The 24,523-nt window shown below is 38.8% G+C and overlaps 1 protein-coding gene across 1 annotated transcript; it reads left to right on the plus strand.

Moving 5' to 3' along the window:
* The first annotated feature begins 21,580 nt into the window (after positions 1–21,580).
* On the plus strand, positions 21,581–23,779 carry LOC107879066 (MAR-binding filament-like protein 1-1). Its single transcript, XM_016726192.2, has one exon. It carries the CDS (start codon positions 21,587–21,589, stop codon positions 23,777–23,779), a length of 2,193 nt encoding a protein of 730 aa, XP_016581678.1. The 5' UTR covers positions 21,581–21,586.
* The last annotated feature ends 744 nt before the right edge of the window (positions 23,780–24,523 follow it).

Here is a 24,523-nt window from a genome sequence, read left to right on the forward strand (position 1 = left end):
AGATAGGGCAATGGCCTAAATGAGTATGAATATAATTTGAAAGATATTTTGAAAATATTATGAGTCATGTATTGTAAAATCCATAACCTTATTGGCTAATGGTTAATGAGAGGATGAAACCCTTAGCAAGATAATGAGCTTAAGTTGCATATTGAACTAAATAGGTGACATGTAATTATACATTGCTAATGAAAGTAGAATATCTTGTGTGGGTCAGGATGACCATAACTTGAATTATGTGATAAAATGATCTAATTCATTGGCCTATTGAAATGGTCGAGCAATGAAGGCCCCCATGAGGGCCATATGAACATATAAAGAGTTGAATTTTGTTAAATGTGTTAAAGTCCTTAGGTGTGGAATTGAATGCATCTGAACACTTTGTAAATAATTGGTAAAGGCCTTGTTGGCCACATGATGACTAAATGCATATCCTTGATGATTGGTTGACTAAATGGTCATAGTCCCTAAAGTATGAACTTAAATTGTATTTGAATAAAATATGCGTATAAGATTAATAAGTATGAATGATTATTGGTAGGAGTCTTGATTACCATGAATGAACTTGCATTGTGTTAGGAACTAAGGCCTTGGGCTTAACCATCTAAGCAATGGCCAAATGGGGCGATAAAGATCATATAATGGTCTATGGTGTTGATGTGTAACCTTGATGGCTTGAATGCCTCGAGATGGGTTGAGTTCCTATGTGACAAATTGAATAGGTGCTATTATGTGTGTAGTAACATGTTGGTTTATGGTCCAAGTCCGCTTTCCATCTAAGGCATATTGGTTTGTAGTCTAAGTCTGCTTACCAAATAAGGTGTGTTAGTTTGTGGTCTAAGTCCGCTTACCATATAAGACTTGTTGGTTTATGGATCAAGTCCATTTAACATATAAGGCATATTATTTTATGGTTCAAGTCCGCTTACCATATAAGACATATTGGTTTGTGGTCCAAGTCCACTTACTATATAAGGCATGTTGGTTTGTAGTCCAAGTTCACATACCATAAAAGATGTGTCAGCTCGAGGCTCATGTCCCCTTACCTATTGTAGCATAAAGAATTCTATGCATCTAAACTATAAAAGTGGAGGGTTGGTAATCTTCACCCCATGTCTCATGAATGAATGTATCAAAAATGCATGTTACGACTTATTTCATGATTTGACTTATAGTGTCGCTATATGTATATGTGTCTTCAATAAGCCTTCTTATGTAAATATGATCGCCAATGATTGATTGACATGGATTTGATAAAATGTACTATTTTCTCCTTATCCTTGAGTTATATGCTAGCATTCCAACCGCTAATCATCCCTGAATGATACATTTCCACACGACGTAGAGCCCAAAGTTTCTTCTTCTCTTCTTGTACTGTGATTGTGTGATCAAAGTAAATCATGCATTGACTTGAACTTGTGAGCTTTGTTTCTTCGAAAGACATTCATCTATTGGTATCTTATCTTTAGACTTAGTCTCTTTGGGATTTGGTTTGGCTATTGTCAAGGGATTGTCTCAACATATACTGTAATTAACATCGATTTTATATAGAGGCATTGTGAATGGCTGTGGACTTGGGTATATTATTTAGTTTGATGAACCTAATGAAATATATAGGCATATCTATGCTATGACTTGTGTCGTTGTTGTTTTTGCTACCTTAACTTATGGATTGGAGTTCCTTCGACTACTATGATATTATGAGGTATTTAGGTGGGGTTATGGGCGACCCTCAGTACATGTGTGCTTGATGTGCCCATACGACATAGCACAATGTTCGGGGAATATCAAGTTGGTATCAGAGCTTGGTTCATGGTCAGTTGGATGTTCACAATGTCGTGTCAAGTAGAGTCTCTTTTATGAGTGTGAAGCATGCCACACTAATAAAAAATGAGCTATGAGACATCTTAGGAATATTTCCCTTTTTGTGCTTCAATCTCGAGCTATAATTTTAAGGTATTGAATTCCTCTGATTCCATTTACTATCTTTTAGATTATCCCTCAAAGAAGATCTTAGACTCAGGCAAATACTTCAGCCCCAACTGAGGGTCCTATGGACAAAGCTCATCTAACTTTTGGGGTTTAGACCCAGGAAAGGGCTGCAATATTTGGCCATCTTCATAGGGTTCCACCTTTCCCTACTAATCCTAACTATTAGAGTGACCTCCCTCCCTAGTCACCTCAAAAGAATGCTACTAATGTAGAGTTTCATTGCTCCATCAACCTCTTGACCCAATTAGTAGCTTTTCAATTCGGGTGAGGTACTTCTTTTGCTCTATTTTCTAAGGCCACAAGGGTTGGCCAATTCATAAATTTGCAACCTCTTATGTTTACAGGTGTGAAAATTGAAGAGGATCCCCAAAGTTTCATTAATAAAATAGAGAAAATCTTTCAGATTATGCATGCATCAGAGGTGGAGGGTGTCGAGTTTGCTTCTTACCAATTGAAGGATATAGTACCAATGGTATGATGAGTGGGAGATATCTAGAAATGTCTGTGCTAGACTGATCGAGTTGGAAAATTTCTCTAGTACCTTTCTTGACAGCTTATTTACTTAAGGGTTGGGGGAAGTAAAAATGGAAAATTTTGTGAATTTGAGTCAAGGTGGGATATCCGTCAAGGAGTATGCTTTAAGATTTCATTAGTTTTCAAGGTATACCCCTATGATGGTATCTAACATGAGGGCTAGGATGCATAAATTTGTTTCGGGATTATCTCCCAAATTGGTACTTAAGAGTAAGAGAACCTTGTTAATTGGAGACATGAACATTTCTAGGTTGCTTGTGTGTATGCAACAAGCAGAAGAAGAGAAAAAGAAATAGAGTGAGATTAATGAAAGGTAAGGTAAGAGGTCTCGATCGTCTGAGCTACGTGAGGGTTAACAGTCTAGTGGTAGGTTGTCCAAAAGGAAGAACTGGATAAGTGGTGATTCTCAGGCCAGAGAAGCCTAGTCAGAGTCAACCTACCCTTCATGTAAATTATGTGGTCAGTATCACCGTGGTAAGTATAAGAAGAGGAAGAACATATATTTCTAGTATGGCCAGATTGGGCACATATAGTGACAGTGCCTTCTCGAGTGGCAACTTAGGATGACAGTTCCCCTATTACTACTTCATCTACTTTTGCACTGAAGGGTGTTATCTCTACTTTTATTTTTGGTACTAGAGTCGTTTGTATGCACTTTATACTCACTTTGGGTCTGAGGCATCTCTGAATATTGTTATTGGTATGTTGAAAACCTTTTCTTTGTGTTATGTATACTTATGCTTTGCTTGGTATGATGGACCTCATCTGTGATTGCGTATTTCAATTTGGTTCTGAGTCGTTTGAGCTTTCTTCTTTATTTCTACAGTGATAAGAGACTCCATGGTTGTAAGGAGTCTATTGAGAGTATGTGATAATTGTTGATAATAAAGAAAGTCTTGTTGATTAATAGAGGTGGACATAATTATGTTTGATTTTAATTAGGGGTGAATCAATTGCATTCATGATATACGTCCTTAGATTGTTGGGCCCATAAGGTCGCGCCTTTCTTAATGAGTTTATCATTGTACGGGAAGAAGGTCCCTTGAGCAGCTAAAGGGATAGTTCTCCCTATAAGGATCCAAGTTAAATTAAACTTGCCCTTTAGCATGATCCTCATTCGTCTAGTATTTCATATCCTCATATTGAGGGCGTAGGTGATCTTTTATTGGTCGTTACTTTAGAGGACATTGGTATTTTGGGTTCTTTGACTTTGTGAGGAGATGTTGATGGGTATCTTGGGTTGGGAAATTTTCTATTTCTGAATAATAGAAGTGGCTTTGGTGGAAGTCCTATGGAAGAACTAATAGTCAGAGGAAGCTACATGGGAAGTGGAAGAGGACATGAAGTACGAGTATCTGCATTCATTTTCCATTCCATAAACTTATGATGAGGGTATGCATTAACCTCCTTGCATTAAAATATGACTTGGTAGACAATGGATTGAGCCCCAAAGTTAATGAAATGAATGGTTGATTCGTAATGGGCATGATGTATGTTATATCCTTGTTAAATGCTTGTTCTAACTTGTTTAAAGATTTTTATGATATGAGACAATGTGTTAACTTGCATTCATTCTTTCCTTACCCGTCATTCACAAATGAATGATCCTAAGTAGGGGAGAATGAAATACCCAAGAATATGGCCTTACAAAAATTTTGGGAGATTGGTGATGATTATGATATGTGTTGTGTTGTGTACTTGTGCTTGTTTCTAACTTGTGTAAGGGTTGGCTGATGTATATTTATGTGTTAACTTATGTTTATATTTACATCGCCCCTTATTCGAGGATGCATGGTCCAAGGGGCAAGGAGGGAATTGAAGCACCTAGACTTGAACCCTTGAAAGAACAATAACTTTTTGTGTCTCTAGAATGGGTACGATTGGGTGCTTAAGTTATACCCTTGGTCACGACTCGTATCTACCTTGACCTCCCTTTTCTTATCTTCGTAAGTCTATAAGGTTAACACACTATTCTCTATACTAAATGTTCTCACCTTTGTCGCAACCATGTATATGAGTTGTATACTACATGGTCATATGGAGTGAGGACCTAGCCTAGAGTGGACTATTTTGGTCAAGGGTGAAGCATATGAGTTCGGGGTTGAGTCGTACCCCTTTTTTTGACTTAAAGGTGACCTTTCGTATCCTAACCAATTTGGTTGACCTAGGAGGAGCCTAGGGTATGATTTAGTGTATCACTAGTACCCTAGGTCACAATTGCTAAGTGAACCGTACAGGAGAGCCATACCCCTGCACGTGTAGACTTTCAAGCTTTTAACCAAGGACCTTTTGGTCATTTCCCACGCCTAAAAACCTAAGCCTTCTCACTATATAAGGCACTGTATCCTCCTAAGACTTCATTTACAAGACTCAAATACTCCTAAACACTCTAAAGGCTTCTTGAAGCAAGTTTGGGGGCTAGGGTTTGGAGGTGCTCATTTAGTTGTAATAAGGAGAGAAGATTGTTGGTGTGTCATCTTGTTTAAGTAGAGTATCTCTTTTCCTTTCTAAATAACTCTAAACCCATGTATTTCACACTTGAATTAGTAAGTGTACATGGTGGTTTTGAATCAAATGAAAAAGGTTTTGTTACCTAACAATGAATAATGATGATTCATGCTTGTACTTGTGTTGATTCATGTATTTGATGGTAGATTGTATATGTCAGTGCTTTTTGTATGTTTTTTAACATGAGGGTCTTGATTAACCCTATTCTTGATGATTTCTACCATAAAAAGTACCTTGTCAAAGGTATGAACACAAGGTGTTTGTGAAAATGTCTAAGTGAAATGACTAGTTGTATGATTGACAATGTGTAAAGCTAGGGCAATGGCCTAAATGAGTATGAATGATTGTTGTATATTAATGTGAAAGTATTCTGAGTCTTGTGTTGTGAAATCCATAACCTTATTAGTTAATAGTTAATGAGAGGGTGAAACCCTAGGCAAGATAATAAGCTTAAGTTGTGTATTGAACTAAGTGAGGTAAAAATGCAATTAAACATTGCTAATGAAAAGAGAATAGCTTGTGTGGATTAATATGACCATAACTTGAATTTTGTGATGAAATGAGCTAAGGCATTGGTCTATTAAAATAGTTGAGCAATGAATGCCCCTATGAGGGCTATATGATCATGTAAAGGGTTGAATTTGGTTAAATGCGTTAAAACCCTTATGTATGAAATTGAATACATATGAAAGCTTGGTAAATGGTTGGTAATGTCCTTGTAGGCCCCATGAAAACTAAATTCATATCCTTGATAATTGGTTGACTAAATATTCATAGTACTTATAGTATAAACTCGAATTGTGTTTGAATAAAAGGTGCATATAAGATTAATTAAGTATGAATGATTGTTGGTAGGAGTCTTGATGACCATAAATAAACTTTCATTGGTTTATGAACTAAGGCCTTGGGCCTAACCATATGAGCAATGGCCAAATGGGTCGGTAGAGATCATGTGATGGTTATAGTGTTAATGTATAACCTTGATGGCTTGAATTCCCCGAGATGGGTTGAGTTCCTTTATGACGAATTGAATAAGTGCTAGTATATGTGTAGTGATGTGTTGGTTTGTGGTCTAAGTCCGCTTACCATATAAGGCATGTTGGTTTGTGGTTTAAGTTCGCTTACCATATAAGGCGTGTTGGTTTGTGGTCCAAGTCCGCTTACCATATAAGGTGTGTTGGTTTGTGGACCAAGTCCGCTTACTATATAAGGCATGTTAGTTGATGGTCCATGTCCGCTTACCATATAAAATGCATTGGTTTGTGGTCCAAGAATGCTTACTATGCAAGGTGTGTTGGTTTGTAGTCCAAGTCTGCTTACTGTAAAACATGTGTCGCTCAAGGCTCATGTCCCCTTGCCTATTGTAGTGAAAAGGATTCTATGCATCTAAAATATAAGGGTGGAAGGTTGGTAGTCCTTCACCCCATGTCTCATGAATGAATGTATCATAAATACATGTTACGACTTATTTTATGATTTGACTTGTTATGTCGCTATATATATGTGCGTCTTCAATATGCCTCTTCTTATGTAAATATGATCGCCTATGATGGATTTGATCAAATGTACTATTTTCTCCTTATCCTTGAGTTACATGGTAACTTTCCAACCGTTAACCATCCCCAAATGCTATGTCCCCACGCATTGTAGGGCCCACAGCTTCTTCTTCTCTTTCCACATAGTGATTGGGTTATTGAAGCGGATCGTGCATTGACTTGAAGTGGTGAGCTTTCTTTCTTCAAAAAACATTCATCTCTTTGTATCTTATCTTTAGACTTAGACTCTTTGGGACTTGGTTTGGCTATTGTTGGGGGCTTGTCCCGACATCTACTTTTATTGACATCTATTTTGTATAGAGGCATTATGAATGGTTGTGGACTTGGGTATATTGTTTAGTTTGATGAACCTAATAAAATGTATAGATATATCTAAGCTATAACTTTTTGTCATTGTTGTTTCCGTTTCCTTAACTTGTGGATTGAAGTTCCTTGGACTTCTATGATATGGTGAGCTATTTAGGTTGGGTTACGGGTGAGCTCCAGCACATGTGTGGTTGAGGTTCCCATACGACATAGCCTTAAGTTTGGGGTGTGTCATTTACTTTCTTGGTCACTTGATCTAATAAAATTGCGGCAATACCATAAGATTATTTGATAATAGATCCTCCGGCCACATTATTGGCTACCATCTTATTCAATTGATCCAATGCCCTATAAAAAATTTGAAGAAGCATTTTATTTGGAACCTCATGATTTAGGCATTACATTATCTTATTGTTGAATAGTTGCCAAACCTCATATAATGGTTTGCCATTAAGTTTGCTAAAGTTGATGATTTCATCCCTTAGTTGCAACATTCGATTAGGAGGAAAGTACCTATCTGAAAATGCTTCTATAAGCTCAATCCATGAAGTGATAGATCTCGTGAGCAAAGACTGCAACCATAAGATTGCTTCTCTCATCAAAGAGAATGGAAAAAGACACAAACGAAGATATGTGGGATATGTCAAATGGAGAGCACACATTAATAAAATTCTTCAAGTGTATATTTGCATCCTTATGTGCTTAGCCTACAAACAACCCTTTCATTTGAAGAAAATAAAGCATCATCCTAGTAAATTGCCCCGGTGAAATACGAATAGCACTATCCCAACCCGCATCTCTGAGGTGATTCTCTTCCTTGAGATACCCATCAAAAGTACCAGTATTGCTGATTTGTTGGCTCATAGTATTGTGTATACTGTTATCCTTACTTGAGAAAGAATAAAATAACAAATAATGTAAAATAAAACACTACGCTAACCCAAAGTGACTAATAACACTACAAGAATGAAAACTATGTTTCATTCCCTGACAATGGTGCCAAAATTTGATGACGCTCAAACTATACCCTTGAAGTATAAGCGATCATCATTAGTATAGTAACCCAACCAAGGTTGGTAACGAATCCACAAAGAGTGAAGACGAGGATTTCAATACTCAAGAGTGTTAAAAGTTAACTAGGAGTTAACTCGTAATGTGTGGTAAACAAACTTGAAAGTAAAAAAAAAAGAGTTTGTTTGGATGATTCTAACTAAACAATTTTGCTATTTTAAGACTACTATTTTAAAGCTAGAAACAATTAGAGATAATCAAGTGTTGCTGGGACTTGGGGTTATGCTTTCTTAGGTGTGGGTTCATGCATGAGTATTTGATTATGTTTCAAAATTTAGCTAAAATTCATGGGTAGTCTAGATCTAAAGATATTAGTGTCAATCTTTTAATAAAACATCATATGTCACAAATGGGTTCTTTGGAAAACCTCATAAGTCTAACAATTTTACTAATATATAGCCTCAATTAACATCCTTATATAGCCTCAATTAACACCCACTCCTTACCCATATCCCCTCTTTCAAGGATGATATGGGTTCTAAGATAATTGGGGTTTGCAACATCCAATTCTTAGTTAAAATATGAAATAAATGTAAAACCCATATCTAATAGCTAAATAGGAGGATAAATAAACAAAACCCATGCACTAATCATAACATATTCAATCATAACCCCAAGAAGAAGAATTATCTACTTATAGAGAGAGAAAGTAAAGATACACCAAAAATTCCATCAAATTGACCCATAGAAAATAAAGAGAATGCAAATTCTAGTAATGACCCTTTAGATCATTTTCTATATTTTTGGTTATTTTCATGGTTAAATCTTTTCTATAGCTATCACAAGTCATTCATGACTTGCTGGGACTGACATTTCGGTCAACGGGTAGTTCATTTGATTTTTGGAGCCAATTTCCTGTTTTGAAGTCTTTATTGACTCCAAATGGCCACCGTTCAAAAACATCAGTCAAACAACCTCTTATGCAAATTACAACTATTTCAGCAGCTCCAAAATATTAATTTTAGACTAGGAGGATTCTTGGTTCGGGTCTCGAGGCACCTAGGCTTATTTTGACCTATTGGTCAAAAAGTTGAGAAAATAAAATATAAGTGTGGGACCTACTTTTGTCCAAACAACCTCAGATGAAAATTTTGACTGCATCATTGAGTCCAGAACATTGAATTTGATATGGTTACATAGTTCGTTTGCATATACGAGATTCTAGATAAATCTCGAGGGGTTAGCGTAGACTTAGAAAATTCCAAGTCTTAGTTGTATCTAGTGCACTGGATAATAGAGTATCGAGGGTCGCGATCACAGTACCCTTGGTAGGATAATATGTGTTGCAATCGCGGCCATATATTGTAAATATGACTCGTGTAATAATCACCGAAAGCTACGATCGTGAGGTGTCGGGCTGCGATAGCAATACCCGAGCACCTGAAACAGGTATAAATACCCTCATTTTGCAATTTTTGCCCATTCTTCATCCATTCTAAGAGATCTAAAACTCTAAAGAGTGTGATAGCTTAGGATTTAAGCTTGTGGGTGATTTGGGGAGCTTGACTAATATTTATTTCTTGATTCTTCTTCTTATTTGAGGTAAGATTCCTCTAATTTCATGGTTGATTTTACCTTTTCTTATCCAAAATTCCTAGAACTTAGGGGATTGATTTTATCCCCAATTCAATTTGGTTTTCACCCATTCTTGAAGGTAATTATTCCTTGAGCATAAGGGAATATTGGGTTGACTTCAGAAAAATGATTTCCATAAATGAAATCCACATGGGATTTTGGTATGATTTTTGGACACGAAGAACAATAGTGTAATATAGGTATCATTATTCTTGTGTTAATGAGTAGACTGTGATTTATATATCTTGGCATTTTGACAAACTTCTCAGAAGAAAAAATTGGTGATTTAGCAGATTTTAAGCCTTTTTCGGCGTCCAAGTATGCTAGGTTTACTCTCCTTGTAGATTTAGCTAGTGCATAGTATGTTGATGATATTTAGTTAGATTTGGGATAGGTTTTAGGTGTTGGCATATTGAATTGCAAGACTTGGGTTAGTTGGAATATTTGGGTTACCTTGAAACTATATACTCTGAGTACTTAACTTATTTCCTTGTGCCTTAGGTGAATTGGGTTTCATGGCTCGTGTGTAGAATGAGAATACCCTAGTTACTCAAGTTATGTGAAATTACCTTAGTCATTCATGTCTATGGGAAATTGGCCTTAGATTCTTAAGATAAATACTAGAATGTTAGTTGGGATTGACTTAGTTATTTGTGTTTGGGAAGGGTTACTATGTTAGGGCTAATTATGTCTTATTATACATCTATAAATTGATTTTGATACCTCAGCAATATTTTTGGAGGATTAGAAGTAGGCCCTTTGACCCATCCTAGGCCAAGACTTGTATTAGTTCTCTAAAGCCTTTATACGCTTGTTATACACCCTAGAAATGCTTGTTGAAGAGTGTTGAGAAACTTGGAAATTGATAGTTACGATGGTTGATAGTGATAGTTAATGCCTAGTGATCTGCTAATTATCACACTTATTGATTATCTTAATGATCATACTAGTGATTATACAATTGATCATGCTAGTGATTATGCGTATTGATTATGATAGGGGTTATGATATTTATTATGCTCTAGCAATTATGTCTATTATCTATGCTAGTGATCATGCTTATTAATTATGCTAAATGATTCATGTTATTGATCATGCTAGTAATTATGCTCTTGATAAAGCTATAATCTCTATAATTACTGGTTCAAGTTCGGATATTGATGATGACTTTGATGATATACATATATACCCATTTCATGTTCGAAGAATGATTATGAGGATGAGCACATATGCCCCGTTTAAGACCAGAGGATAGTTATGAGGTGGATGATATATATGTATATACATTTACTAGCCCAAGTCCAGCTATTCCCTATGATATGATTATATATGATTACCACATCGAATCCGAATATTGGGGTGTGATGTTAATAATAGGGATACCAATTTAAGCTCAGAGTTAGAAATTAATTATAGTGTGATATGACATGGATAAATTATAGTGGTACCGTGATAATGATAAATGATGTTTAGTTGATAATAGATAACTAGTTGATAAATGATGTTTATTTGATAATAGATATTTAGTTGGTAAATGATGTTTAGTTGACAAGAGATGGCTAACTGATAAAGGATGGTTAGTTGATAAATGGTGATTAGTGGATAAATGGTGGTAAATTGGTGAATAATAGTTGGATGGCGATGATGGTTAGTTGGTAAATGAAGTATGGTCAGATTATTCTATCTTGATTGTACTCTCCAGGTTTATGGGGGGCTGCATTGAGTTTTTTAATTTCCGTACTTATTGTCTTATGTGGGCCAATTTTATAGTTACTATTGTGTGTGTTGATTCTTTATGTTATGTAATTATTCTGGTTTATTTTCTTATTTATGCACATGATGTTGGAGTATTTCGGGTTCGTTTCTGTAACTTGACTTAGTTAGGCTATCTTGCATTTTATCATATTTATATCATGGTTTAGTTTCGCCGGTCAATGATGCCTAGTGATTATCTGTGGATTTGGTATTCATACTATACTTTTGTACCTTTTTAGTGTAGAATCGAGTACTAGTTGTCATCGTTGATCTGACGTTTATGTTGTGTGAATTTCCTGAGATAGGGTTATCTCTTGGAGTTGTAGTCGTTCATCTCCCTCTATCCTTTATCTTTAGTCTTTAGTTTCAAGATATTATAATATTAACTGCTTTAAGACTTGAGTTGTATTTATTGCCGCTCTTGTACTGGCTTTACCAGGTTTTGGGATGGACTTCTAAATAGTTGGATTAATCCGATTCTATTTCCTTTGCCTTGTTTATTTACAAGTTGTATATGTTGATTCTCGCCTTATGATGGATAGTTTTCACCAAGTTAACCCATTGTATCCAGCTCAAGGTTACGATTTGGCTTACCTAGTTGCAGAGTTTAATAGGTGTCACATGTCTTGTAAATCGTAATCTCAATAAATCTTCAATGCAAAATTCCTAATTCTTTACTTGAGAATCACCCTAATGTGTTCTTAGCTTAAGAGTAGTACAGTAATGTTCAATGATGATGAAAATGAGTTGAAAACCCACATTTAAGCCCTAATTCCACGTTTACCCAATATTACAAAAATGATACCTTACTCTTGATATACTTGAGTAGATTCAAAAAAGATGGAGAGTAGATGGAGAGAAAATCCATAGCAGATTGGGTACATGCAGGGTTATTTTTGGCCATTTAGCGGGTTGCCTCCTGACACACCTATGTGATCTTTCGAGTTCTTTTCTTTCATATTTGACCTTTCTTTGACTTGAACGACTTGCTCATCTTTTCTTTATAACCTTTACTTGCACAAATGAGCTTTAAGTATGATATTAACATCAAGTCAATAGAAAAACATGATAGTTTAAGCTTAAAATGTGTTAGCAAGTCGTCAAATTGACGACTTATCAATTTGTAAATTACAAATTTGACATATGGGATATTCATCCATCAATCTGCCTATACTAAGAAGGTTTTGAAATAATTTTACATGGACAAAACACATCTATTAAGTATGCCAATGGTTGTTCGATAACTTAAAGTGAGCAATGACCCATTTAGACTTTTAGAAGAGAATGAAGAGATTCTTAGTCCTAACGTGCCATATCTTAGTGCTATTGTTGCACTTATGTATCTTGTTATGCTACAAGGACTGATATAGTAGTTTTTGTTAATTAACTACCAAGGTATAGTTCTTCCCTTACACGAAGACACTAAAATAGAGTTAAGCACATATTATGATATCCAAATGAACTATTGATATGAGTCTATTTTATTCTAACAAAGATAGTAAAGATCTTGTTTGTTATGCAGATGTAAGATATTTATCTGACCCACATAAAGCTCAATCATAAATAGACTATGTGATTATATATGAAAATACTATCATATCATGTCGATCTACAAAGTAGTCTATTGCTGCTACTTCTTCAGATCATGTTTAGTTAATAGATATTCATGAACCAAGTAGAGAATGTGTATAATTGAGATCAATGATACATTTCATCAAAGACAGATGTGGTCTGAAGTGTGGTGTCAAGGTACCCACGATTTTATTTGATTACGATGATTCATGCATAGGCTAATTAAAAGAAAGTTGCATTAAAGAAGACAAAACAATGTGCATCTCACCAAAATTGTTCATCGCACATGATCTCTACAGGAATGATAATATCGATGTACAATAAATCTGTTCAAGTGACAATCCAATAGACTTATTCACTAAGTCTTTACAAACTTCACATCTTGAGAAAATGGTACCCAAGATTTGAATATAAAGGCTAGACCATTTGAATAGGGGTCATCATAAGGGGAGTAAGAATACGTGTTGCACTCTTTTATCCTTTAATTAGGTTTTATCTGATTGGGTTTTCCTAGTAAGACTTTTAATGAGGAAACACAGAAATATATATACACTGTTCTTTTACATTGAGGGGAGGGGGGTATTGTAACTATACTGGATAAGCCATGTGAAGTGCACAAGGACAACATTGAAGCCAAAGCACTCCCACCGCTTGTAGTCTAACTTGGTGTCCAAGTTCACATTTAGTGATAAATAGCCTTTCCTGTGTACATTGTAAAACATATACATGAACGATAATAGTAAAGCAAGATTACTACTCCTCTATTCTCTCCTCCCTTTGTTATCTGTAGGTACTTTGATTAAGTTTAGTACTTTGTTATATTTTTTAACAATAAAATATACTTTTTTCATCTCATTTTAGTTGACCATCTTACTAAAACTAAATATTTCATAATAGTTTATCACTTACTAAATTACGATAAAATTAATTATTTTTTCTAATTTTATTCCTACAATTAATAATATATATTAAACGTGAATAATTATAACTATAATGTCTATTCTTACACCCAATGAATATCATTAAAATGAGTAAAAAATAAAATAATAAAATTCATTATTTAATTTATTATTTTTTAATCACCTATAAAACAATTTATTATTGTTTCTGGCGGGTCCGGGGGGACCTCCAAGCGGTATTCAGAAAATGAGATGGAATCTGTAGCACCACTACTAATTCACTCATTGTGCCACACGTAAATCCTCATTTTTCCTCAAGTGGTACAGCACAGGCTGCGCAACTTTACCAATAGGCAATTGGTTCTGCTAACTCGAGCCTTGTGCTTCTCCTCTGCAAACTCCGCCATTGAGTTTCATATACCAAACGCATCTTATACATATTATTTATGTTGTATATCAGATGTGCTTTCGAGGTGAAGCATGGCGTTGCCAGCCTTACCGCGCCCCACTTTATCCTTTTCCTCTCTTCCCCACCCAACCGTGGTGAAAGTCTCCCCCTTCTTATTTACGCACTTGAATTTGTATTTTTTATGTTGCTAGTGCTCAACCATTTTACATTTTCCTAAATTTCAATTTCTCCATCGATATCTTTTTGCTTTTTCAATTTGTATATAAACTTCTCTAAAACCTTTCCTTATAGAGTCAATTGTCGAAGTTTGCTAACAGTTTTAGGTAATAATACAGACAAGTAACTTGCGAGTTCTGCAGCTAGTTATGATTCAGAACTCTAAAATGTTTTCAACTGCTCTTTTATTTCTTCAATAGCGGATGCGTAATTACAAGAGTAGGAGAGTCAGCTCCAAGAATGGACAAAAAAAAAACTATCAAAGGAATGGACAAAAAAAAAATATCAAAGGACCAGGAGGTCAACTATATATATATATATATTGATAAACAAAGCATCCAGCGGATGCGTAATTACAAGAGAAGGAGAGTCAGCTGCAAGAATGGACAAAAAAAACTATCAAAGGACCAGGAGGTAATGGGTTCAAGCCCTTGGAGCCTCCGGTAGAAATACAAGTAAGGCTGCGTACAATACACCCTTATGGTGGGGCCCTTCGCCGAACTCTACGCATAACGGGAGTTTTATTATACCGGGCTTTCCTTTTTTATCAAAGGACTAGCGTGGTGACAAAGCCCATGAAAACATACAACAACAACAACAACAAACCCAGTGTATTCCCACCTAGTGGGGTCTGGGGGGGGTAAGATATACGCAGTCCATACCTCTACCTCTGATGAAGTAGAAAGGCTATTTCCGAAAGACCCCCGGCTCAAGGCACGAGATACCACACAAACACATAGTAAAGCACAGAAGCAGATTACATAACATAAATACGGCACCCATAAGTATTATAAAACAGAGGAAAGCAGAGGAAGGCAGAGGAAAGCACACAGATTCGTAATAAAACATGGAACACGGAACACGGAATCATAACAGGAATAAAACCCCCACCAAGTAATTCCCTACACTAGCGACCCAAACTGGCCCTAATCCTCTGCCGTAATTCGCGTCTTCCAGACCTTCCTATCTAAGGTCATGTCCTCGGTGAGCTGTAACTGTTCCATGTCCCGCCTAATTACCTCACCCCAGTACTTCTTCAGCCTACCCCTACCCCGCCTAAAACCATCCAACGCTAGCCTCTCACACCTACGAACCGGGGCATCCATGCCCCTCCTCTTCACGTGTCTGAACCATCTCAATCGTGCTTCCCGCATCTTGCACTCCACTGAAGTCACACCAACCTTCTCCCAGATAGTCTCATTCCGAACTCTATCCCCTCTAGTCAGTCCACACATCCAGCGCAACATCCGCATTTCTGCCACCTTCATTTTTTGGATGTGGGAGTTCTTAACTGGCCAACACTCCGCTCCATACAGCAAGGCCGGACGGACTACCACCCTGTAGAATTTGCCTTTAAGCTTGGGCGGCACCTTCTTATCACACAGCACCCCCGACGCGAGTTTCCACTTCATCCATCCCGCCCCAATACGGTGCGAGACATCCTCGTCAATCTCACCGTTACTCTGGATCACGGACCCAAGATACTTGAACTTATCCCTCTTACATACCTCCTGTGCTTCCAGCTTCACTACTACCTCATTCTCCCGCCTCACGTCATTAAACTTGCATTCCACATACTCTGTCTTGCTTCTGCTCACCCTGAACCCTTTAGACTCAAGAGTTCGCCTCCACACCTCTAATTTGTCATTCACACCCCCTCGAGTCTCATCTATCAGAACTACATCATCTGCAAAAAGCATACACCACGGCACCTCCCCTTGAATACGCCGCGTCAACACATCCATCACCAACGCAAACAAAAAGGGACTAAGAGTAGATCCCTGATGCAATCCTGTCAGGACAGTGAAATGCTCTGAGTTTCCTCCCGCCGTCCTCACCTGAGTTTTCGCTCCATCATACATATCCTTAATTACTCTGATATATGCCTTAGGTACTCCACTCACCTCCAAGCATCTCCAAAGCACCTCCCTGGGGACTTTGTCGTAAGCCTTTTCCAGGTCGATAAACACCATGTGCAGATCCTTCTTCCTTTCCCTATACTGCTCCACCAACCTTCGTACCAGGTGGATTGCCTCCGTCGTCGAGCGGCCGGGCATAAATCCGAACTGATTTTCCGAAATAGACACTATCCGTCTCAGCCTCACCTCGACCACTCTCTCCCAGATCTTCATAGAGTGACTCAATAACTTAATCCCCCTATAGTTATTGCAACTCTGAATGTCCCCCTTATTCTTATAGAGAGGGATCATGGTACTCCACCTCCACGCCTCGGGCATCTTTGCCGTCCTGAAGATTTCATTAAACAATCCAGTCAACCACCTTACACCAGCCTCTCCAACGAACTTCCAAAACTCCACCGGTATCTCATCCGGCCCCGTCGCCCTACCCCTTCGCATCCTGCGGACAGCCTGTCTAACCTCTTCTACCTTAAAACGTCTACAATAGCTAAAATCCCGACACTCCTCTGAGTGCTCCAGTTCCCCTAACACAATAGCTCTATCCCCTTCGTCATTCAAGAGCCTATGAAAGTACGACTGCCATCTCTTCTTAATGTGGCCGTCCTCCACCAACACTCTACCGTCCTCCCCCTTAATGCACCTCACCTGATCGAGGTCACGACCCTTCCTCTCCCTAGCCTTAGCGAGTCCAAACAACTTTTTCTCCCCTCCTTTCCCCTGTAACCCTGCATACAAGCTCTCAAAAACGGCCGTCTTAGCTGCCGTGACTGCTGACTTCGCTTCCTTCCTCGCTAGCTTGTACTCTTCCCTGTTTACCCGCTTCTCTTCTTCGTCCTTACTTTCTACCAACTTAGCATACGCCCCTTTCTTGGTCCCCACTTTCTTCTCCACCTCTTCATTCCACCACCAATCCCCCCGATGGTGCCCGGCCCGGCCCCTAGAAACACCCAACACCACACTTGCATTCTCCCTGATGCACCTTGCCGCCCTGTCCCACATACTATCCACGTCCCCCCTACACTCCCACACCTCCATTCCCACCAACCTCTCCCCTATCTCCTACGCATTCACTGGCGTCAGGCCGCCCCACTTAATTCTCGGTCTACACTCCTTACTCCTCCTCTTTCTATCCTTCTTTATACCCAAATCTATAACTAAGAGCCTATGCTGGGTCGAGAGATTCTCACTCGGGATGACTTTACAGTCCTTACACAACGCCCTATCCCCTTTCCTAAGCAACAAAAAGTCAATCTGAGTCCTGGCTATCGCGCTTTGAAAGGTGATCAGGTGCTCGTCCTTCTTCGGGAAGCCTGAGTTCACCACCACCAGCCCAAAGGCCCTCGCAAACTCCAATAGGGTCGCCCCCTCTTCATTTCTCTCCCCAAAACCAAAATCACCATGCACATCACCAAAGCCTCCCGGTAGTGCCCCGATGTGCCCATTGAAATCCCCTGCTACAACAATCTTCTCTGAACTAGGCACGCCTCTCACCACCTCTTCCAAAGCCTCCCAAAATCACATCTTCTCCTCCCCCTCCGATCCCACTTGCGGCGCATAAGCACTACACACGTTCAGGTTAAACCCCCGAATGACCAACTTAATAGTCATCAACATATCGTTGATTCTCTTCACCTCCACTACCTGACCTCTAAGCTCTTCATCTACTAAGATGTCAACTCCATTCCTACGCCTCTCGCTCTCAGAGTACCACAGCTTGTAACCATCCACATCCCTAGCCTTAGACCCTACCCACTTGGTCTCTTGGACACACGCAATGTTGATCCTTCTCTTCCTAAGAATCTTCACAAGCTCTATGGACTTACCCTGAAGGGTCCCTATATTCCAAGACCCAACCCTCAGCCTACTGTCACTCTCCACACGCCCTCCACTACCCCCCCCCCCCCGGCCAAACCTTGGCCTTCCTCCCACTCCCGCCCTCTCCTCATCCTCCGCCCCCACCACGGCCCCACGCCCCAACCCCCTCTGACATGACCCTATCCACCCATTACCGCCCACAGCCACAACTACACGAAAGTATAGGAAAATATAAAGATATACATGGTGGTAGTATCAAAGCAGCAGTAAGAAAATACAAGGCTCACACAAATTCCAAGGAATACTCCCAAAACAAAACTATACTCAATTAGGGGGCATACACCGTTGGACTCAACACCCACAGCCCCAAATACAGGTTCCCAGCCAATAACCCAATCCAAAGCAGTGGAAGAAACGACTACAGCAACAGCAACAACAGACAACAGACAATGTCCACAAATCCCACACAAGTCAAGGTACAGGGGCTACTACTAGCATAATACTAAGAATGGAATATGAAATAATGAAATGTAATGAGATATGAAATAACGAAATAACAAAGGTTAGAAGTCACCGGATTTCGCTTGGAGCTGTGGCTGCTGGAGGCGGAGCGGCGGGTGCAGACAGAGTTGCGGCTGAAGACCGAGCTTCGGCTGTTGGAGACCGAGTTGGCGGCTGGAGACTGGGCGGCGGCTGGCTGAAGGCCGAGGTGGGGGGAGGGGGGGTATGGACAGGACAGGTAAGGGTGGGGGGTGGGGGGTATGAACAGCGGGGGGGGAGGGGAACGGCTTGGAACCGGCAGTCGGCGCCGGAGGGTCGCGAGGAGCGGCGACGGGGGTCGGCGATGGGGACCGGAGGTCGGGGCCGGCGGTCGGGTCGGGTCGGCGCCAAAAGTCAGCGACGGTGCCGGGGACCGGTGCGAGAGAGAGGGAGAGAGGGTAGGGAGAGAGAGAGATAGAGAGCCATTGGAGAGAGAGAGAGCCGTTAGGGCGGCGCCGGAGGTCGGCGCCGGGGACCGGAGGTCGGGTCGGTCGGCGCCGACGATCGGCGACGGCGACGGTGGCCGGTGACCGGTGCGAGCGAGAGAGAGGGTAGAGAGCGAGAGTGGATGGAATAACACCTGATGAGCGCCAAGGAATAACACCTCATGTCCAAAGTCCATGAAAACATGAGGGTTAAAAACAGGTGTAAGACTAAACCAACAAAAGAATAAAACTAAACATCTGGCCTTTAGTTTGGACTTGGCAGTTGGATTCCTGTCGAAGCATCTTTGATTCTTCTGTCCATAAGCACCACAAAATAGTATCTGGAACCATAGACTAGATTCTTTTGATAGATTTCTCAACTAACCAGAAGTTCCAGTTAACAAATATCTCTTTAATACTAGAGGGCATTATATCCCACTGTAAGCCAAAGAAGGATAGGTACATAGACCAGATACCTGTAGCAACAGAGCAATGTAATAATAGATGATTATTAGCAGATTCTAGACTGTAAAGGCACTTGTGGCATCTGTTAGCTAGGTGAAATTTCCTTCTTTTGAGATTATCTTGATTCAAACAGGCATCTAGACTATTAAAGCTAACCAACAGAAGGCACTGATCTTCGGAGGAATTTTCACCTTCCATACAAGCTTCCAAGGCCACTGAACAATAATAGCTTTATTGGAGCTCATGAGTTGATAGTTGGCTTTGATTGAGTATAAGCCATCCAAGTTGTTGCCCCATCTTAGCATCTCCTTTTGAGGATTGATGGGAATATTTCATCTTATTATTAATAGTGCACAATAGACACTCTCGTGGTAAGAGATTGATGGTGTTTAATGAATAAAGAGATCATGTATAAATAGATACATGGTCATACGTAATATAGGTGGTCATATTTTCACATTCAACCAAATATTAACTAGATTGGAGTTGTGAAAATCTGTAAAGTACAATAAGGAATTAAGAATTTGAACAATTAATGGTTTGAGTTGAGAAGAGTAAAAGTTCAGTGACAGGAGTTCTCTACAATTACACTATTGAACAATTGAAGGGTCGTGGCGCAATTAATATCTGAATTTAGAGAGAAATATTGGTGTAGTAGACAGATTTGGTTAGGGGGAGATGCAGATTAGTACTTCAAGATCCATAATGTGTCTAAGGACTTCTGTTCTTCTTGGCATTTGTCATTTTGGCAAAAATATTTTTGGTTAAAATGGTTCGGAGTGACGTTAACTCCAACAAACAGGATCTCAGTTCTCTGGCATCTCACTAATTAGGACTGTAGCAGATATGGTCATCAACTGTGTCGATAGGATTCTATTTGGTTCTTATAGCTTTAGAATTTTCATTGGAGGTTGAAACAAGGTTCACTTGGTTTGAATGGCACAGTATACAATTTCATTTATTTAAATGGATCTTGCATTGATTGGTGGAAAATAGATGTTCCATAATGATTTATTTCAGTTAGTGTATGGATGAAATCGTTGGATCAGTCAATCAACCATACCTCACTCCCAAACTCTTTGGGGTTAACTATATGAATTCTCTGTATCCCTTCTACTCTATCCGCGACCATTTATTGTATGAATGAAAGTTAAAATATAGTTTGAACAAGGCAGTGACAGATTGTTATGACCATGGGATGTGAGAAACCATAACAAGAGTATACAGAACATCTATCATTTTTAACTCTTTACCTAGAGTTGTGGGGATGGATGGGGAGGTGAAAAGTGAAATATATCAACGTTTTTCCTTGTTGATGAATTTCACCCGGTCTTACAAAAGGAAAAATAGGGGAAGCTAAAGAAGAAAAATTAAGAGATCAACAATGACCCTCTTGTTTTGCATATCATAGGATCCATTCTACTCTATCCGTGACCATTTATTGTATGAATGAAAGTTTAAATATATTTTGAATAAGGCAGTGGCAGAGTGTTATGACCATAGGATGTGAGAAACCATAACAAGAGTATATGAAACATCTATCATTCGTAACTCTTTACCTAGAGTTGTGGGGATGGATGGGGAGGTGAAAAGTGAAATATATCAACGGTTTTCCTTGTTGATGAATTTCACCTGGTCTTACAAAAGGAAAAATAGGGGAAGCTAAAGAAAAAAAATTAAGAGATCAACTGTGAGCCTCTTGTTTGCATATAATAGGATTTGACTATCCTTAGTGTAATATACTGGAGAAATACACTACTGAGGAGTAAAACTAATTCTTACCCATGTGATACTACCAAATTGAATTTCTGCATAGGAATTCTTCTCCTATTGTGTCTTTGTCTTGTGCATCCTCGCTTGCTTATCTCTGGTTTCTTAATACTACTATATGAATTGTGCTAGGAGTCCCAAGGAATAGATGACTGGTTTGTCTTTCTTAAAAGTAGGAAGCTTTACAGGTGATGATATTGTGGTATAATTACTGACATCTGTTTGTATACAGTTCTGTCTTGTGAGGCCCGAATGGAAGATGAGATTAGTCCTTATGACAGCTCATCGTGGACGGGGTCCTTCCTCAAGAATTTTGAGGTCAGTCTTGGATAACAGGAAATCAAATATCAACAGAAATGAAGCAACTGAGCCTGCAAGGGTTCTTCTGGAGAGGTTGTTTGCCCAGACCCAGAAACTAGAACAACAGATAGGCAGAAATCCTTATCTTCCGCAGGTCGCTGAGCTCGGACTAAATATTGGCAAGCTAGAGTCTGATATACAGGATGCTCTTGCAGCCTTGAAGAAGGAAGAAGATATTCAAGATACAGAGAGAAAAGTATCGATGGAGTACAATGAATTAAACCATGCAAAGTTAGAATTGGAGCAACGTGCAGAAGAGATTGCATCTGCTAGTTCTAGGCAGGAAAAACTGGAAAATGAGAATCTGACCTTAGCATCTCAAGCTGAGGAAATTGAAGATCTTAAGTTTCATCTCAACGTGATGGATCAGGAGATATCTGCTGCACAGACAGCCCTATATTCAAAAACAGATGAAATAAATAAACTGAAAAACGAGTTGAAAATTAAAAGCGATGAAGCGGCTAACACTGAATCAGAGCTCAGAACCACGGCTGAGCTACTTGATAAAGCAAATGAACTAGTTCAAAGACAGGAGGTTGAACTACAAAATCTCCGAATAGAAATCCAAGAGAAAGAGAAAGAGCTAGAAGTCTTCTCAACAATGCAGCAAACTGATGAGGAGAAACTTAAAGTTTCCAAATCCAATTTGGCGAAGCATGCAATGGATTGGCTCGTAGCAAAGAAAGAAATGAAGAAATTGGAAGAGGAAACATCTAAATATGGTGGAGAAGCAAGTCGGTCAGTTGAGGAATTCAGAGGAGTGAAGAAGTTACTTGCCGATGTAAGGTCTGAATTAGTCTTATCTCAGAGAGCTTTGGCATCATCTAGAGAGAAAATGGAAGAGCAGGAAAATCAGTTAGAAGAGTGTCTCCAAGAACTTGAAGAGCAAAGAAGAAGTGTTATGTCTTACATGACAAGTTTGAAAGAAGTTCAAAATGAGGTCGAGACTGAGAAAGTGAAACTTACGGTTGCTGAAGCTCGAAACAAAGAACTTGAAAGGGATTTATCCATCGAAAAGGAGCTCGTTGACAAGTTGCAGAATGAATTGACTATTAAGAAGCCTTCTCTGCAAGCAGCTATGATTGAAAAATCTGCTCTCCAAGAGGAGCTTTACCGTAAGAGCACAGAGTTTGGAGAAACACAAAATCTTCTTCAGGTTAAAGAGTCAGAGCTAGTAGATGCTCGACTAATGATTCGGCACTTGAAGTCTGAGTGCTCTTCTCTTCAGCTGATGTTGGAAGAAAAAGATAAGGAACTTCTGGATTCAAGAAAGACGTTAGAAGAACTAAATCAGGAAATAGATGAGCTGAGGGTGCTCGTGAGCAGTCAAGAACTGCAACTTATTCAGGCAACAAGTGTGTTGAAAGAAAAAGAGGAATCCATGCAGATAATTCAACTTGAGTTAAATGACGCAAAAATGAAATATTCAGAAGCTGAGACCGTTGTGGAACATATAGTAGACCTGACTAACAAATTGGTTATTGACATGTTAAGCACACTCAGTCACGTTGATGGAATGTGGCCATCTCAGCTGGTGGGAAAACCAACTGATCCTTTTAGGTGGCAAAAGAACCAGCTTAATGAACTTGAGTTGACCAGAGAAAGTTTGAGGAGTAGGGAAAGGGATGTCCTTGCAGCACAAAGGGCGGTTAAACTCAAAGGGCAGGAACTCAAAATGGTTCATCAGAAATTAATTGCTAAGGAAGAAGAAATAAATAAAATGAAGGAAAAGACTCGAGACAGAGATGACCTGAAGCAACTTAATGCTTTGGCCAAGGAAAGAACAGGTGAAAAGAGCATTGGAGATCCAGCAATTGAAAAACTCCAGCTCAAGAAAACTCAATTGGAAGTTAATGCTGCAACCAGTGCTCTCCAGAAACTTGTTGAACTGAGCCGTGATCTTTTGAATAAAGGTATCTTGACCATCGAGTCTGACTACGATAACAGCCTTTTGTTGGTTGCCCACTCAGAAGCTGCTGTAAATGTCACTAGCAGTGTACAATATCTTGCGAAAGTGCATACAGAGATGGCACGACTTTCAGCTATGACTGAGAAGCTGGTGAAAGAAGCTGGTAGTTTATGCCCCCAATAGAATTTAATGAAACTAATGACAGTTTTCACTATACATGCCTCTTAACTATTTGCTTGCTATAGTTGGGAATGAATTTAGATTATTAGTTTGCTGTTTAAGCTCTGCCCGGATACAAGTTCATCATGGTTTCATTTCTTCTTGAATGTGATGGTGAGAATTTTGAAGGGACACCTTTTTTATGTTTGAAGCTCATTTTGGTAGATTAATGATATGAAGTGGAAGGAGAAGAACTTTCACTTAGATTTTTTTTTTTCTGGTTGGATCAGAATATCTAAGTAGTTGTTATCTCATGAAAAGCCATTGGAAGATTCAAATTGTACTCTTTCTACTCAATACAATAGAATTATATTATTACTAATTAGGAAGAAAAAATTGAAAATACTGCTAATTGGAGGGTTAACCACCTTTTTTAATTAAAAATTGTGATGCATAATACTTTTATGTAATTTGTAAAGGGTTAATTACCCTATACACCTTTGTAATAGGAATAAATTCGATGATTATACCTTTGGTATTAAAATCAAACACTTGCACCCCTGTACTACGGAATTCTACCCTTACAACCCATGAAATGTATATACATAAATAAGTATGTTAAACATCTACATATCTATATTTTTATATTACTAGTTTAGGTGTACGCGTTTTTTAAACATTACACTAAATAAGATATTTGTTTAAATAATAAAGATGAATGCAATAATTAAATTCAACATCTTTTAGAGAATTTATTTAATTAAACCT

Source organism: Capsicum annuum, chromosome 8, assembly GCF_002878395.1.
Source record: "Capsicum annuum cultivar UCD-10X-F1 chromosome 8, UCD10Xv1.1, whole genome shotgun sequence".
Classification (NCBI taxonomy): domain Eukaryota; kingdom Viridiplantae; phylum Streptophyta; class Magnoliopsida; order Solanales; family Solanaceae; genus Capsicum; species Capsicum annuum.

Coding starts and splice junctions, on each gene's coding strand:
- LOC107879066 (XM_016726192.2), top strand. CDS start 21,587: ATGAGATTAGTCCTTATGACAGCTCATCGTGGACGGGGTCCTTCCTCA.